Consider the following 17,737-nt stretch of genomic DNA (forward strand, 5'->3'; position numbering starts at 1 on the left):
CGCTGCAAAAGCAGCTAGAGAAGGCCATGTACACATGCTGTGAAACAAAGTATTACTCCCCCAGTCAAGTAAATGGGATCAGGATGCAGCGGTGGGGCATTTACAGGGCTAAAACAGGCAGTGAGGCGACATATCGCATGTTCACTGCCATCGCAGATCACTTTTTCAAATGGGTAACATGGGTACTAAACTTAGCCTTAATGCATGTCATGATGATGACTACATTACAAAAAATTCTCTAACTTTTCTTAGCTCTCAGCAATTTTTGAACTTGAGCTGTTCACCACTGTGATTCCTAACAATAAATAGTATGAGCATAACCTGGGTGGGGTGGGGTTCATTTAGCAACACTGATTCTACAGTAGTTGTTTTTTTGTGTACATATTTTAATGCGGCACTAAAAAACTTGAAAATAAAGTTTATATACGAATGTATAAAAAAAGAAAGAAGTTAAAAGAAAATAGTTTGACCACCATATATGTAACAACTTGCAATTGTGTCTAGGCGAAAAACAGAAAACAGACTGAATCCATTTGTCTTGAAACTGGAAATGACCTCAAGATTATTTTTTATTATATGATGAATAGAAGCACAATCTATGAACTTAAGGGAAAACACACACCAGACACTTACCATTTTCTACATAAGGGTGGAAAGGCAGGACTAGGGCCAATATAACACGGCCTTGGGTTGGTTCAAGGACACTTCTCATTTCCTTCAATAAAGTGACAGGCTGGTGGCATCGGTCAAGGAGGTTTAAACAGCTGATGATGTCATACTGGAATCCTGTCCTCTGCCATTCATCGATATTTAGCACTCTACCAAAAGAAAAAGCATATGCATTACTAACCTCACTGCTTTAGCAAAAGAGCGCAAATAAGAAAAACAGGATTTTTGAAACAGCTTACCTGTAAAATCCTTCTCTTTGAAGTACATCTGGGACACAGAGCCATAGTAGTTACTATGTGGGTTATAGGCCACCTTTAGGTGATGGACACTGGCACGCCCTAAGACAAGAAGTGCACTCCCTATATAAGCCCTCCCACTACTGGGAGTACCTCAGTTTTGTAGCCAAGCAATATACGTGTATACCAAAGAAGGGAGGGACCTCTGTGTCCCCTGATGTACTTCAAAGAAAAGGATTTTACAGGTAAGCTGTTTCAAAAATCCTGTTTTCTTTTCATACATCATGGGGCACAGAGCCATAGTAGTTACTATGTGGGATGTCCCATAGCAACAGCAACTGAAGGGAGGAAAACACAACAAAAAAGGTAGGGCATTCAGAGGCTAGAGGACTTATACTGCAGCCCGCAGTACACTACGCCTAAAGGCAATATCCTCATAACCTTTAACATCGATTTGATAGAATCTGGTAAATGTATGGACTGAAGACCAAGTTGCGGCCTTGCAGATCTGAGCCATAGAGGCTTGGTGATGCACCGCCCAAGAGGTACTAACAACCCTGGTGGAGTGTGTTTTAACATGAAAAGGAGGAATTTTCTTCTTTAGACCATAAGCTTGAACAATCACTTGATAAATCAATTTGGAAATAGTAGATTTTTACGCTGCTTATCCTCTTTTAGGACCTTCTGGCAGTACAAACAAAACATCTGTTTTGCGAATCTGACCGGTCTCCTTTATATAGACCTTGACCGCTCTCATTACATCAAGGGAATGTAGTGCCTTCTCTTCCCTAGATCGAGGCTTTGTGAAAAAAGAAGGCAGAATAATATCCTGGTTCAAATTAAAACCTGTCACCACCTTCGGTAGGAATTCAGGATGAGGCCGCAATACTACCTTATCCTTATGCATGATCAAATATGGTTCTTTACAAGACAGAGCCGCCAATTCCGATACCCTTCTGGCAGAGGATATGGCAACCAAAAAGATTATTTTTCTCGTCAAAAGAACCAAGGGAATTTCCCGTATAGGCTCAAAAGGCTGTTTCTGTAAAGCAGACAAGACTAAATTCAAATCCCAAGGATTGAGAGGTGACCTGACAGGGGGATTAATTAGTGTTACCCCCTGAATAAAACTACGCATGAGAGAGTGAGAAGCAAGAGGCCGTTGGAAGAATACTGATAAGGCCGAGACCTGGCCCTTGATAGTACGCAAGGCCAGCTTCATTTCCAATCCCATTTGCAGGGATTCAAGGATCCTACTTATAACATACTTCCTGGGGTGCCAACCCCTGGATCGACACCAGGAAACATACGCCTTACAGACTCTATAGTAAATGACTGTGGAGGCCGGCTTCCTAGCATTAACCAAAGTAGACACTACTGAAGGGGATAACCCACAGTCCTTTAGAATGTGGGTTTCAATAGCCAAACCGTTAAATTTAGCGTTTGTAAGGTAGGATGGAATACCGGACCTTTTGCGAGAAGGTCTGGCCACAACGGCAAGGTCCAAGGGACTCCTAACGCCATCTTTATGATCTCAGCAAACCAAGGTCTTCTGGGTCACCAGAATCACCTCCTTCTGTTCCTGCTTGACCCTGAGGACAAGGCGCGGAAGCAGCAGAACCGGAGGAAATGCATATATCAGTGAAAACTGATCCCATGGGAAGACCAAGGCGCTAGCGGATCCCTCGTCCTTGACACAAAGTTGTCGACTTTGTTGAATCTGGACGCGAACAGATCCAGGTCAGGAATACCCCATCTTTGACATATCGACAAAAAGATGTCGGGGTGAAGGGACCATTCTCCCAGAAACAACTGTTGGCGACTCAAGTAGTCCGCCTGCCAATTTTCTATCCCTGCAATGAAAATCGCTGCTAGGCAAGGAATGTTGCTTTCTGCCCAAGCTAGAACATGATTCACCTTTTTTTGGGCTGCACGACTTCTCGTGCCCCCCTGGTGATTGATGTAGGACACAGCCGTGGCATTGTCGGATTGAATCCTGACAGGACAATTCCGTAGTCTGAGCGTCCAGGACTCTAGGGCCAGACGTACTGCACAAATTCCTAAAATGTTGATGATGGACAGGGTCCTTTCTGACTTGGACCATTTCCCCTGGACAGAAGCTTCTTCCAGGACTGCTCCCCAGCCTAGAAGGCTGGCATCCGTTGTTACCACTTTCCAGGATACTGGTAGAAAGGATTTCCCCTTTTGGAGGTTGCTGGATATCAAAAACCAATTGAGGCTCTGACGTACCTCGGGGGATAAGTGCATTGGAAAGTCCAAAGCCTGAACCTTCTTGTTCCAGGCCGACAGAATGGTGTTTTGTAGCAGTCTTGAATGAAACTGAGCATAAGGGACGGCCTCGAAAGAGGCCACCATCTTCCCTAACAATTTCATGCACAGCCGAATGGAAGGATTTCTCTTTGCTTTGAATCAATTCCTTTATGGAGCTGACTCTTACCTGGGGTAGAAATACCTTCTTTTGAATGGTATCTATGACCAGCCCCAAGTACTGTAATCTCCTTGATTTTAAGGAGGATTTTTCTAGGTTGAGGATCCAGCCTAGGAATTCCAGGTAGCTTATACCTGAGATTAAACTTTGGTTTAGACCAGAGACTGATTTATCTACTAAAAGCAGATCGTCTAGATAGGCTAGGACAGTTATACCCTGAGCCCTTAACCTGGCTAAAGTAGGTGCCAGGATTTTTGTGAACACACGTGGTGCGGTGGCTAGACCGAATGGCAGAGCCACCAACTGAAAATGATGATTTTCTACCTCGAAGCGTAGAAATTTCTGATGAGCAGGAAAGATCGGCACGTGGAGATATGCATCCTTGATATCGATCGATGCCAAAAACTCCCCTCCTTGCAAAATGGAGACAACCGATCAGATCGACTCCATGCGAAAAGACCGGATATTTAAGTGCCGATTCAGATCTTTGATATCTAGAATGGGTGTTACCTCCCAGTTCGGTTTTGGAATCGTGAAAAGGTTTGAACAAAACCCTGAACCCTGTTCCTCTGAGGGAACCTCTGACATCACCTCCTGGGATAAGAGATGATCCAGAGCTATAAAGAAAGACTTCCTTTTCTCTGGATCTCTGGGAACATTTAATCTCAGAAAACGAAGAGACGGGAATTCTCGGAACTCTAGTTTGTAACCTAGAGAAATTGAGGAAGCCACCCATCTGTCTTGTGGTTTCTGCAAGATCTTTGAAAATTGCAGAAGCCTTCCCCCGACCCAAGCGAGCGGGGGCGCCCATTCATAAGGAGGCTTTAGCATTTTGTTTTGCGGGCTTTCTGCCCCAAGTCCTCTTTTGGCCCTGGGACTGCCCCTGAGGTCTTCCTCTTGAGCTTGACGGTGGAGGCCGTCGAGACTGCCTAGAGGCAGATGCTCCTGGCACTGGAGAAGATGCACGCTTAAAGGAGAAATGCTTAAACGTATTCTTTACTGGTAAAAGAACTTTTCCCATTAGAGATCCTTTGGATATATTTAACTAAATCGTCTCCAAATAACCGTTCACCATGAAATGGGAAACTGGCCAAGAGCTTCTGTGCTTCGGCTGACCAACTTTTCAGTCATAGGACTCTGCGTGTATGCACTAGTCCTAGCATAAGCCGTGAGGCTTGAATAATAGAATCCTTCATAGCATCCACCGTAAAATATATTGCATCTGATACGCCAGCCCATTGCTGGGCCTGCTATCAGGAAGAATCTTAAGTATCTCTACAAACTGGCCCTTTATGGACTGAGATACATCAATTGCCACAAGAACCGACCGCACTACTGAACTTGCCAGAGACATGTTGTTCTTAAAAAGAAATTCCAACTTTTTATTTGTTGGATCCTTTAACATTTGCGCATTGTCTACCGGAAAAAGTGAGATTTTTATTTACCGAGGCGATTGCAGCATCGATTGCTGGAATCCCCAATTTCTTATAGAATTCCTCCTCCATAGGATAAAGTGCAGAAAACTTTTTTGGAGGAAAAAACTGCTTATCCGGGTGTTCCCATTCAGAATATATCAGCTTTTTTAGCCATGAATGGATAGGAAAAGCATCCTCAGATGGGGGAGGCTTTAGTGATCCCAAACCAGAGGTGGGCTCATCAATAGACTGCGCTACAGGCAGCAAAAAGGTTGAGAGAACCAATTTAGTAAGGGAGTGTACCAGCACACTGTCTTGTGAGACTACTCCCTCCATATTAGGATCCCCGGAAGAGGTGATATCAGCGTCTTCCAGATCTTTTGGAAGACCTTCCTGATCCCCTGCCCCTTGTACCTCAGGATGAGGGTCCTAAGCACTGGATGTGGGTCTGCTACACTTGGACCCACTATGGAGAGTGATCATAGCATCAATCTTCTTTTCCAAACTAGAAATAGTAGAAGAAAAAACCTCCTGTGTGAGATTGATTGAGATATATATATATATATATATATATCTCAATCTATATAGGGGCTGAAGTGTCCAGCGCTGCTGCAACACCAGTCTCCCCTGATGGCTCATTCTGACCGGCCGCATGACTCTCAGAGGAGGATGACATTTTCTTGGACATGGATTTAGGTTGTTGTAAAACAATAAATCCCCTAGAACCCTTTGAGGAGTTCCTGGTCCCCCTTCCACTCATAGCCGGATGCACAAAGCAGAGGCACTACCAGAAGGAATGCATACACTGCTAGGCTATAGTCCAGCAAAATTTTGCTGCTATTAATGCCCAGCCTGAAGCAGTAACAATGTGTCAAAGGAAATGCCTGTGTCACCAAACCTCAAGTAATGCCACCTCTTTGCTCTTGTGTACCTCCACAGCCAGCAGCAGCACACAGTGTGCTTTTAAAAGCTTCCTCCACGTGCACCAGGCGTCAGAGAACGCAGACGCCGTTAGCCCTGCGCCCCCACGTTGCCTACAGCTCCACCCCCATTTTTAAAAAGACGGGTTTTCCCGCGCGAGTGATGGACTACAGGTACCCTCAGACCTAGAGCGAGCATGGCGGGCGGGGGGGGGGTTGGGGCTTGGTTTAAAAAAAAAAAAAAACGCTGAGTGACTGCTGCGGTTTTCCCTTTTTTTTTTTTTTTTTTTAATTAATCCGGGCACTTACACCCCGAGGGGGGAATCCCAATATAGGGGGGCCACAAGCGGGGAGACAAATCCCCCCTTTTGCTTACCAGAGGATCTGCTGCTTTGGCCGGAGGAGGAAGTGTTCAGCTCCTGACACAGCGCTGTTTTCAGCATGAGGCGGTGAGTGCTCAATACAGCCCCCAGTGGTGACACATAGGCACCACAATATTATTTACTTAAAGGACACATTCATAAGAAAAATGTCAAAAATATTTCTTAGAAAACTCCACTTACCTTCCCGCCGCAGTGTTTTCTGTGGTTAACCAACAGACCCAATCTTCATCCTTCACGGTAAACCTTCAGGAGCAGGGGAACCTAAAGGTAACCCACAATCCTGGACCTGCAACAGCACCCTGCCAGTAAAACTTTATGGCCTCACTACCAAAAATTACTGGATCCTAGGGTCCAGCTCTCTAAAAAGAAAAGCATTCACAGGGAAAACCTTGTTTCTTCGGATACGAGGCCTGGGAACCGTTCAATTTGGCCCAAAAAAGGACACTTTGAATGGATCCAGTCAGCATGGCTAGCCCCAGCAAGGATTGCTCCAGTGGAGCTCAGCATAGCACATCTTTACTCGTGACCAACACCTTAGACACCGGCGAAAAAACTGAGGTACTCCCAGTAGTGGGAGGGGTTATATATGGAGTGCACTTCTTGTCTTAGGGCGTGCCAGTGTCCATCACCTAAAGGTGGCCTATTACCCACATAGTAACTACTATGGCTCTGTGTCCCCCAATGTATGAAAAGAAATTGAATATTAATATCCAATAAGCTGGAAACTGTGGTGTTGGCTGACATGAGTACAGCAAGTGTAAAAACTACTGAACTTTGTGGCCCCATCAGCAATGCTTCTTTCTCTACTTGTCACTCATAAAATGTACAGGTTATAAGTAATTCAGAGTGAATATATAGGGAAAAGGTCCCTTGCTGGTCAGTCACATGATCAAATGTCTAGGCACTAGTTACATAATGTCAGGTGAAGGAAGAATAAGATATCTGAAAGGACAACTCTATTCAAATATCAGCCCCTAACCACCTTTACCAAAGACTGCATTAACCAATAGCTAGGTATATGGTTGTGTAACTGTTTGCTACCTGAGCACCTTTTTCTCAGGATCGGCAAATATTAAACGCCATTGTTGAACAATTTTATTATTGTAAGGGGGCAGGATAGTTAGGAGGGGAGGGGTGTGGCAGGATGATTCTGCCAAGGATCCTTGTTAGGCTGGCCAAAGATGGATACCTGTTGAACGGCCAAATTTCGATCCACCCATGGACAGCTTAAAGTGGATGTAAACCCGAATCATGAAATCTGACCTGGGCACATCTGTAGTGTTTACTTATCTTGCTCCAAAGCCCTACATTTCATGTCTTTCTGCTGCTCAGTCCTTCTGTTATCAGCATAACTTCTGACAAGCTCTCCGACAACTGAGATAAAAACAGCCTGAAATTTGTTTTGGGGATTGTGCAAAGAAATAGATTAGCAGACAGCGGGTCTATTAACAGCACAGCTCTGCACATTTCTTCCTTCCTCTGCCTATGTGGAGAGGGGGGGTGTGCCTTTCCTCCAATCAGCTGTCACACAGTGTAGGCCAAGAATCCACACCCAGTGGTAGAACAGGAAGAGAAAACTCTAACAGGATGTGCACTTTCTAAACAGTCTAGAAAGTTGAAGACAGCAGATATACAAGTAAAACTTATGTAGGGAGATTTGTTTTGTGTCTGTGTATAATCTTAGGCTGTTCACTTCACTGGATATATGTGGAGGTTTACAGCCACTCTAACCTCTTCCCGTCTGCGCTATAGCCAAAAGACGGCTACAGCGCGGACCTACTTTGCCAGGAGGGCGTCCATAGATGTCCTCCCGTGCTCGAGTGGCAGCGCACTCTGATCAGCGAGTCTATGAGACCCAGCTGATCACAGATCGTAGTAAGGGGTCGATCCCAACCCCTTACCACGTGATCAGCTGTCAGCCAATGACAGCTGATCATGTGATGTAAATAGAGCCGGTAACCGGCTGGCGGCTGGGAGAGGGAGATCAGTCCCGATCGTGGAGAGCCTCTGCAGAGACTTCTGTGCCCACCTGTGCCATCCACCAGTGGCCACCAGCGTCACCCACCAGTGGCCACCAGCGTCACCTATAAATGTCACCAATCAGTGCCTCATCATCAGTGCCCATCAGTGTCGCCTTATCAGTGCCCATCATCGAATATCAATAAAGGAGAAAAATTACCTATTTGCAAAATTTTATAACAAAACTATGAAACGTTTTTCTTTTCAAAAATTTCTGTCTTTCTTTAGCAAAAAATAAAAACCCAAGTGGTGTTTAAATACCACCAAAAGAAAGCTCCATTTGTGTGGAAAAGAAAAATGATAAAAATTTCATTTGAGTACAGAGTAGCATGACCGCGCAATTGTCATTCAAAGTGTAACAGTGCTGAAAGCTAAAAATTGGTCTGGGCAGGAGGGGGGTTTAAGTGCCCAGTAAGCAAGTGGTTAAAGCTCAGAAGATAATCAGTACAGCTGCTGATACTCTTTAACAGTTAACCAGAGCAGCAAAACAATAGCTGATCAACAGCCAGTGTATCACCGCTTTTATATGAGTGCTCTGCACAATTGGGATATGGAGTTATTAGGCTCATGTCAAACCAGCATGTTAATGCCCTGCTGAGATGCATCAGATGTGCACAGATTAAACTGAAAAATCATTCCCCATCACAAAAGTGTATTCATATAGAGCAAACGTCTCCAAAAACTTTTCAGTATGAGGACCACATCGCCTTTCTTACAAATATTTGAGGCTGAAAAATATTAAAAATAAATGAATGAACACTCTCTAAGAAATTACTTTTCATGAGAAGCCTCCCATCACATCAGGTTCTCATCAGATTCCTACCTTACATCAGGGTCCCTCTTACATCAGAGCCCCCCTTACATCAGGGTAATAACCATCAGTGTCCCTCCCCCCATTTGAGAGAGATACCTGGAGCTGGAGGCTTTGGGGTGGTGGGTTGGTTGAAGGGGAGACAAACTGATCCAAATACTCAGTCTGTGCCCCTGACTCCAGTGTGGGCTTTATTAAATCTCAAAACAGGTCTGACATGGACCGTGGGTCTTAGTTTGAAGACCCCAAATACAAAGTTTCTGGGAGTGGATGCTTCCCCCTTACTTATGTAATGTAGGGAAAGGATTTGCACTGAAATCTCTACAATACTTTGCAGTAGGAAGAGTACTACTATGTTTTTCTATTATGATAATCACAACAAAGGGTCACTTTATTCTTCAGCATTTAAAATGGCACTTGGTAGGAATCTAAGAAACAAGTTCAATCCCACCCCTTTTACCACCTGTCTATCCCTAACAGCTCATATACACAAGCTTCACCCTCTGAAGAGCAATTTGTGGCAGATGCTGTGCTGTTATGCAAAGCATGTTTGCTCTCCCCATCTGCTGCTGCATTTGCAGGTTAAAGAGGCTCAACCATGTGTTTTTACCACCCCTCAACCGCAAGCGTAAAAGGTGTTTTAACTCTTTAGAGTTCACTTAAAGCTGATATCAGTGGAATGATCCATTCACAGGTCAATAGACCCTTTTCACGACATCATAACCTTGGAAAAACTGTTCAATATACTAGAACCGTGTTAAGAAGTCTCAATGCAGACCACTGTCGTTATAATAGTATCCTTCAATGTGCACACGGTTTGTATAATTTTGCACAACATGTATCCAAGTCGGCTTTTTAAATGTAGTCTCTTCATGTGGGTAGTGCAATACTATCAAGTGTAATCTAGCCAGACCTGTATTTTACTTAAATTGATGCACTATATTCAACTAGCCAAAAGGCAACTAATAAATTAATTTCTTTATCAGTGTTAATGTGCAACTTAAGGTTTAATTGCTGTGCAGTAAACTATAATAGGATTTTTATAACAGCTTACCTGTAAAATCCTTTTCTTTGAAGTACATCACGGGACACAGAGCCATAGTTATTACTATGTGGGTTATAGGCCACCTTCAGGTGATGGACACTGGCACACCCTAAGACAGGAAGTTCACTCCCTATATAACCCCTCCCACTACTGGGAGTACCTCAGTTTTTGTAGCAAAGCAATACACGTGTATACCAGAAAGAGGGGAGGGACCTCTGTGTCCCATGATGTACTTCAAAGAAAAGGATTTTACAGGTAAGCGGTTATAAAAATCCTATTTTCTTAATCGTACATCATGGGACACAGAGCCATAGTAATTACTATGTGGGATGTCCCAGAGCAATGCCAACTGAGGGGAGGGAGACACAACAGAATTAGGGCAACATGAGACTAGAGAAGTTATACTGCTGCCTGCAGCACACTACGACCAAAGGCAATATCCTCATGCCTTTTTACATTCACCTGATAAAATCTGATAAATGTATGGACTGAAGACCAAGTTGAGGCCTTGCAGATTTGAACCATGGAAGCTTGGTGATGCACTCCCACCAATCACTAACAGTCCTAGTGGAGTGTGCTTTTGATTTGAGAGGGGGGGAATCCTCCTCTTTAATCCATAAGCCTGAACAGTTACTTGCTGAATCAATTTAGAAATAGCAGATTTCGATGCTGCGTGTCCTTTTTCTAGGACCTTAAGTCAACACAACAAAACATCAGTTTTTCGAATCTGAGCAGTCGCCTTCAAGTAGACCTTGAGTGCTCTCACCACATCAAGAGAATACTAAATTTCCTTCCGTAGAACAGGGTTCTGGAATAAACGAAGGTAGAACAATATCCTAGTTTGGATAAAACTAGACACTACCTTTGGTAGAAAGTTAGGATGAGGACGCAATACTACCTTATCCTTGTGAATAATCAAATATGGCTCTTACAAGAAAGAGCAGCCAACTCTGATACCCTTCATGCAGAAGATATGCCTACCAGAAAATTAGCTTCCTTGTCAAAAGAACCAAGGGAATATGCTGTATCGGCTCAAAAAGGCTGTTTCAGCAATGCCGACAGAACTAAATCCAAGTCCCAAGGGTTCAGGGGTGACTTACCCGGAGGATTAAGCCGCGTTACCCCCTGAATAAGCTAAGAACCAAAGAATGCGAAGCAAGTGGTTGTTGAAATAATACCGACAAGGCCGAAACCTTGCCTGATAGTATGCAAGGCCAGCTTCATTTCTAACTAGGGTTGTCCTGATACCGATACTAGTATCGGTACCGATACCGAGCATTTGCCCAAGTACTTGTACTCGGGCAAATGCTCCCAATGCTTCCGCCGATACCTGTACAGTCAGCGGTGATCGGCGCGTGGGGGAGTTACAAGCTTCTCCCCCCGCGGCTTTCAGCTGCTTAGTTACATACAGCGGTGATCGGTGCTTGTAACTCCCCCACACGCGATCACCATCCTCCTTCATGCCCCCTCCGTTCCGCTGTCCCCCTCCGTTCCGCTGTGTGAATGGACAGAGTCAGCTGACTCTGTCCATTCACATAACTGAAACATTGTAATCTCCTGTGATTACAATGTCTCAGTTTATGAATGGAGAGGAGCCGCTGTCTTCATTCATTTTCAGTGCAGCTGAGGCTGCAGAGAAAGGGACTGGGGAATCTCTATCTGTTAAGACCCCTGATATCTCACCAAAGCCCCCCAATAGGGCTGATAAAAAAAAAACTAAAAAAAAAAAAAAAAACACATATTGCAAGAAAGAATTAAAAAAATATTATTGTAAAAAATAATAAATATTAAAAAAAAAAAAAAAAAAAAAAAAAAAAAGTAAGTATCGGTATCGGCGAGTACTTTAAAAAAAAAGTATCGGTACTTGTACTCGGTCCTAAAAAAGTGGTATTGGGACAACCCTATTTCTTCCAAAATCTTTTTATTGGTTTTTAAAAAGAGAAACAAAAACAGATAAAGAGAACAAACAGTTAAACATACATTGGTCTAATATGATGTCTATGTGATCCTTGCAAGAATCACGCTGTCACCTATTTCATGAAGAATATATTATGACATCAGTCATAGCGGTACAGTTTACTGGGTCATGGTGGTGCTATGTGCAGTTGTACATGGTAAAATAGCATATTGTAGATTATTGTGTACACCTGGCACCCGCTTGGGAGCTACTTTGTGATTGGGGTCTACTGAGAGGCCTCTGAAGCGGTGGAGGGATCAGCCAGCCACTTAGACCAGACTTTGCTATATTTGTTGGGGCAGCCTCTGTTGTCATATGTGTCTTTATATATTGGTAAGCTATTGTTAATTAATTGTTTCCACAGGGAGAGAGGAGGGGGGGTTGGTTTGCGCCAACTAAGGGCTATAGCTTTACGGGCATAGAACAGGAGCAATCCCACCAGTGTGCGTCCCGCCACCGTAGGAATTAGTTGTTCTACCAGGCCTAGTATGCAGATTGACATTGATGGTTGTAGTGGCACAGAGGTGATTTGTGTGACAAAGTCCAATATCTCCCTCCAGTATCCGACAATTGCCGGACAGGTCCAGGAGATGTGGGTGAAGTCCCCAGGAGTCCCACCACACCTCCAACACCAGGGAGGGGAGTCGGGGTTCATTTTGTGTAGTCTGTGAGGGGTAAAATATGCCCGATGGACTATCTTGAATTGGATCAGGCGATCTCTCAGAGAGACCAGGGAGCTAAATGGGAAATCCCATATGTCATCCCAGTCATCGTTGTCAAAATTGGGGATGTCATGGGACCATTTAGATCTTAGCTTTTCCATAATCGGGAGGGAGGTGACAGTCAGGTGTGAATATAATCGAGAAGTGGGTTTTTTCGTACAATCTGATCTAAGAAGGTCCCCCAGTGAAGATTGGACTAGTTGAGGAGGGGAGTTGGAGAATTGGTGACTGAAGGCATGGGAGAGTTGAAGGAATCGGAAAAAATAGGACTGGGGTATATTAAAATCGGAGTTTAGTTTGGAGAGCGGGACTAGGGATTGATTGGAGATAATCTGTGCCACCGTTTTAATGTTAAATTTGGTCCAGGCATGAGGCTCAGGTAGTTTATAGATGTGCTCCAGGGTTGGGTTTATCCAAAGGGGAGCATTGGGTGAGATTGCCTGTTGAGGGTATTTTTCTAATTTGAGACCTGCCCCCCATGCACGCAGTGTAGTGCGCATGGAGGGTGTCAGTGGATAAGGGGCTCGAGGGCCTCGAAAAAGCAAAAATTTGAGCGCCTCTAGGGATCCCAACACTGCCGTCTCAACCATGGTAGCTGTGTTGGAGGTGTCCGGTTTGAGCCACCAAGCAGCTGTTACTAGCTGGGCGGCCAGATAGTACTTGTATAGATCCGGACACGCCAAGCCACCTTGGGAGGTCGGGCGTATCAGTGTTGACCAGCTGTATCTGGGGGATTGGGACCCCCATAGGAAAGAGGCGAGGAGGCGATGTAGTTGTTTGAAAAAGGATTTAAGATACCACTGTGGAGAGTGGCGGAATAAGTATGTAAATTTGGGGAGTATTTTCATTTTAAACAAATTAATGCGTCCCAACAGTGAAAGAGGCAACGATTCCCACGCCTTCAGCCGTTGCCGAGTCTCCTGAACAACCGGGGACAAGTTGAGGGGTAAGAACTCAGAAGCCTGCCTGGAGACCACCACCCCTAAGTATTTAAAATTCTCGACCCATTGTAGAGGGATGTCCGTGGGAGCTGTGTCACGGGCTGCAGGATCCACGGGGAACAGGAGAGATTTTGTCCAGTTAACCCTGAGGCCCGTGACAGAGGAGAAGGAGTTGAGGACCTGCAGGGCTCCCTCGAGTGATGGACCCGCATCATTAAGGAAGAGTAGGAGGTCATCCGCATACAGGGCGACCCTCTCCTCCAGCCAGCCAACCCGCAGTCCCCTAATGTGAGGAGAGGTGCGAAGGGCCTCGGCAAGTGGCTCCATCGCGATGGCAAATAAGGCCGGAGAGAGAGGGCAGCCCTGCCGCGTGCCCCTGGATAGATGGAAGGACTGTGACAGGCCCCCTCCCAGCTTAATAGCCGAGGTGGGGTCACGGTAGAGGACCTTCATCCATTCAATGAAGATCAGGGGGAACCCCATCCTGCGGAGGACCTCCCAGAGAAAAGGCCACTCGACCGTGTCGAAGGCCTTCTCAATGTCCAGGGAGGCCACCACTCTAGATCCTTCATTGAGATGTTGTGCGTGTATGTTGGTGAACAGACGCCTCAAGTTAACGTCTGTCGCTCTATTGGCCATGAAACCAGTCTGGTCAGTCTCAATGATAGATGGTAGTAGGGGCTGTAGTCTCGTGGTTAGTAATTTGGTGAGAATCTTGAAGTCTGTATTAAGTAGGGCGATTGGTCTGTAGGAGGCACAGGATGTGGGGTCTTTAGACACTTTATGAATAAGAATGACATGGGCATGGCCCATGGAAGCTGGGAGGGCACCATCAGTCAAACATTGGGAATAGAGCTGGGCCAATTTGGGGGCCAATAGGTCCCCATGAGTTTTGTAGAACTCAATGGGTAGTCCATCTGGGCCCGGAGACTTTCCCGCGGGAAAGGACCTAATCGCTTTCAGTACCTCCTCCGGGGTAATCGGCCTCACTAGGGATTCTCTCTCCCCATCAGACAACCAGCCAAGTGCCAAGGGGTCCAGCCAAGGTGCGAGGTCCCACGACTGGAAATCCGATGGTAGCACTGAAGTATAGAAAGAGCTGTAGTACTGACGGAAGGCTTCAAGTATGTCTGGCAGGGAAGAGGCCGACCCTCCCGAAGGGGACACCACACTAGAGATCACCGTCAGCGGTCTGTCATGTTGTGCAAGCATCGCCAGAAGGCGACCGTTGCGGTCTCCTTGTTCAAAGAACCGTTGTTTGTTGCGGTAAAGGTCAAGTCTGGTAACTTCGGTGAGGTGGAGGTGTAGCTCACGTTTCGCTGCATTGAGGGAGTCAAAGTGTGCGTCAGTGGGGTCAGCTGCATAAAAGTCTGATTGGGATTGCGCAGTGGTCTGTAGGGCAGTAGTGGTAGCCGCTTGTTCTCTCCGGATCCCAGCAATAGAAGAAATGTATTGCCCTCTGGTAAAAGCCTTAAAGGCATCCCAGGTCACCGCTGTGGAGGAGGATCCCGTATTAAGATCCCAGTATTCCACTAAGCGTGGTGGAATGGTGTCTGCCAGGTCAGCATGAGAGATCCAATGGGTCCCCAGGCGCCAAAGGGAGGAGGAACGGGAGGACGGGGAACGAACGGTAAGGAGTAGGGGGCAGTGATCTGAGAGTCCGCTGGGCAAATATGAGGCATCAAGTACATCTGTCAGCATAGTCGGGTTGGCAAAGGCGAGATCGATGCGGGAGGAAGTTTTATGTGTATTGGAGAAACAGGAGTATGCTCTGGTCATGGGATGTTTCCATCTCCACACCTCAGATACACCTAGCGCTTCTGCCCATGAGAGCAAGTCAGTAGAGAATTGTTTGGGGGGGGTAGGTCTGTCCAGGTCCGGGGCCAGAATGGCGTTGAAATCACCCATTAATAACAGTCTAGCAGGGCAGTATGGAGTGATTTTCTCTAGAATGGTGTATAAGGTGGAGGAGGAAAAAGGAGGGGGAATGTATACACCTACTACAATATACCGGACACCCCAGACAGTGAACACTGTTAGTACATATTTACCCTGGGGGTCAGTGTGAACATGTTCCATCACACATGGGAAGGATTTACTAATTAGGATTGTGACCCCTCTGGCATATGTGGAATAGGAAGCATGGAAGGCTCTCTGGATCCATGGCTTTTTCAGCGCCAGTAGTTTGCTGCCCATAAGGTGCGTTTCCTGTAAAATTACTATATGCGGGGAGTGCAATTTGAGGTACTTGAAGAGTACCGCTCTCTTAAATTTAGAATTGAGCCCCCGGACATTCCAGGACAGCGCACTGAAGGTGGGGTGTCACGTCCTGTCATTGTGCGGAGGTCTGGAGGGGGAAGAAAGGAGGAGTGAAGCAGGTGCACGTGCACAGCTCAGGAGCAGCAAGGACCCAGGGAGCCTGTACCAGGTGGAATCATGACCTATGTAAGACCAAATAGACAAACGAACATGAATAGATATAACACTGATAAACAATACCCGTGATGACACTGAGGTGTCAAACCTGCCCTCATCTGATATAAAGAGGAGAATACCATCCAAATAGGTCATGGGAGTTGCCACCATCCCTGATATCAAGAGAAGAAAAACTAACCCCTCAAAGAATAGGTGGGACTTTAAAGGCAACGAGGTAGTAAAAAAGGATTTTATTCATACAAATATACAAAAATACAAATAGAAAAAATCTAATACAGTTAATTCAAAAAACAATAAAATAATATAAGGAGTGAATATACTGATGTAGAATTCGAATGTATATTCGTGTAGGCCCAGGTGGAAGACTACACGAATATACATTCGAATTCTACATCAGTATATTCACTCCTTATATTATTTTATTGTTTTTTGAATGAACTGTATTAGATTTTTTCTATTTGTATTTTTGTATATTTGTATGAATAAAATCCTTTTTTACTACCTCGTTGCCTTTAAAGTCCCACCTATTCTTTGAGGGGTTAGTTTTTCTGCCCTCATCTGATGACATCCCCAGAAAATTTGGGGAGTGATCAGATCTGGCCTATACCCAAAACTCAAAAACCGTAAACCCTTAAACTTTAATTAGCAACAGTTCAGTGTTGTGTTCCAACACTTGTGGAAGCTCTTAGTTAGGGGAAGCAGGTTCCGGACAGTAGCACAGTCAAAAAAAAAAAAAAAAAAAAAAAAAAAAAAGAGAAAAGAGGAAAAACAAAATTGGTGGTTGCCGTTGGAGCTCCGCAGACAGGAGCGGATGGTAGTCTATGTAACAAAGGGCATTGAACAACCAATTGGGGTAATGGTGAATTAGAGCAGTGAGAAAAGACCTAGGGATGGATGGTGCATAATATTGTGAGTTAACATGGGACAGGAGGTAGTCCTGTTCAGGGGGATTGTGATAGTTAGCTGCTCCCAGTATGTTGTAATCAACTATGGTTCCATGGTAGTATGTTGTCAGCGGGTATCTAGCCATGCAGCAGCAGCCTCCGGGGTGTCGAAGAAACGCGTGTTGTCACCATCAGTGATACGCAGCCTGCTGGGATATAATAGACCAAAGCGTATACCCCTTTCTCGGAGCCGACGTCTTACATCCGTAAAGGACTTGCGGCGTTGCTGTACTTCCTGAGAGAAGTCCGGGAAAAAGAGCAGTTTGGTATTTTCGTATTTAATTTCAGGCATGGCGCGCGCTGCTGCCAGAATGCGATCCCGGTCGCGGTAATTTAATAGCCGCAGCAGGAAGGAGCGAGGAGGGGCCCCTGGTCTTGGAGGGAGCGGTGGGACCCTGTGGGCTCTTTCCACCACGAAGGTGGGAGGCATATCACCCAGGCTGAACAGAGTGGACAGTAGTTGTTCAGTAAACTCAGCTGGTCTGGGACCCTCAGCTCTCTCAGGTAATCCAAGTATGCGGATGTTATTCCGCCTGAGGCGGTTCTCAGTGTCTACATCACGCTCCTGGAGCGCCTTCACTTGGAGCTACAGGGCCCTCACCTCCCTAGAATCTGCCCGGACTGTATCCTCCACCGTGGAGACTCTGTCCTCCACCTCTGCGATACGGGACCGGAATTTGTCCATATCCTGACGGATGAGACCGACATCTATGGTCAGGAAGTCGATTTTGGTTGTCAGAGTTTCCTTGCATGCTGTAATGGCCACCAGGATTTCCGCCCCCGTGGGGGC

The 17,737-nt window shown here is 45.5% G+C and overlaps 1 protein-coding gene across 1 annotated transcript in view; it reads right to left on the reverse strand.

The window, feature by feature from the left end:
- METTL9 (methyltransferase 9, His-X-His N1(pi)-histidine) overlaps positions 1-17,737 on the reverse strand; it is an 80,081-nt gene that overhangs the window by 29,923 nt on the left and 32,421 nt on the right. The window contains exon 4 of the mRNA XM_073591032.1: positions 634-818. Within this exon, the coding sequence (XP_073447133.1) occupies positions 634-818 (185 nt within the window). The remainder of the gene's footprint in view (positions 1-633; positions 819-17,737) is intronic.

The sequence above is a fragment of the Aquarana catesbeiana genome, linkage group LG06 (assembly GCF_042186555.1).
Source record: "Aquarana catesbeiana isolate 2022-GZ linkage group LG06, ASM4218655v1, whole genome shotgun sequence".
Taxonomy (NCBI): Eukaryota; Metazoa; Chordata; class Amphibia; order Anura; family Ranidae; genus Aquarana; species Aquarana catesbeiana.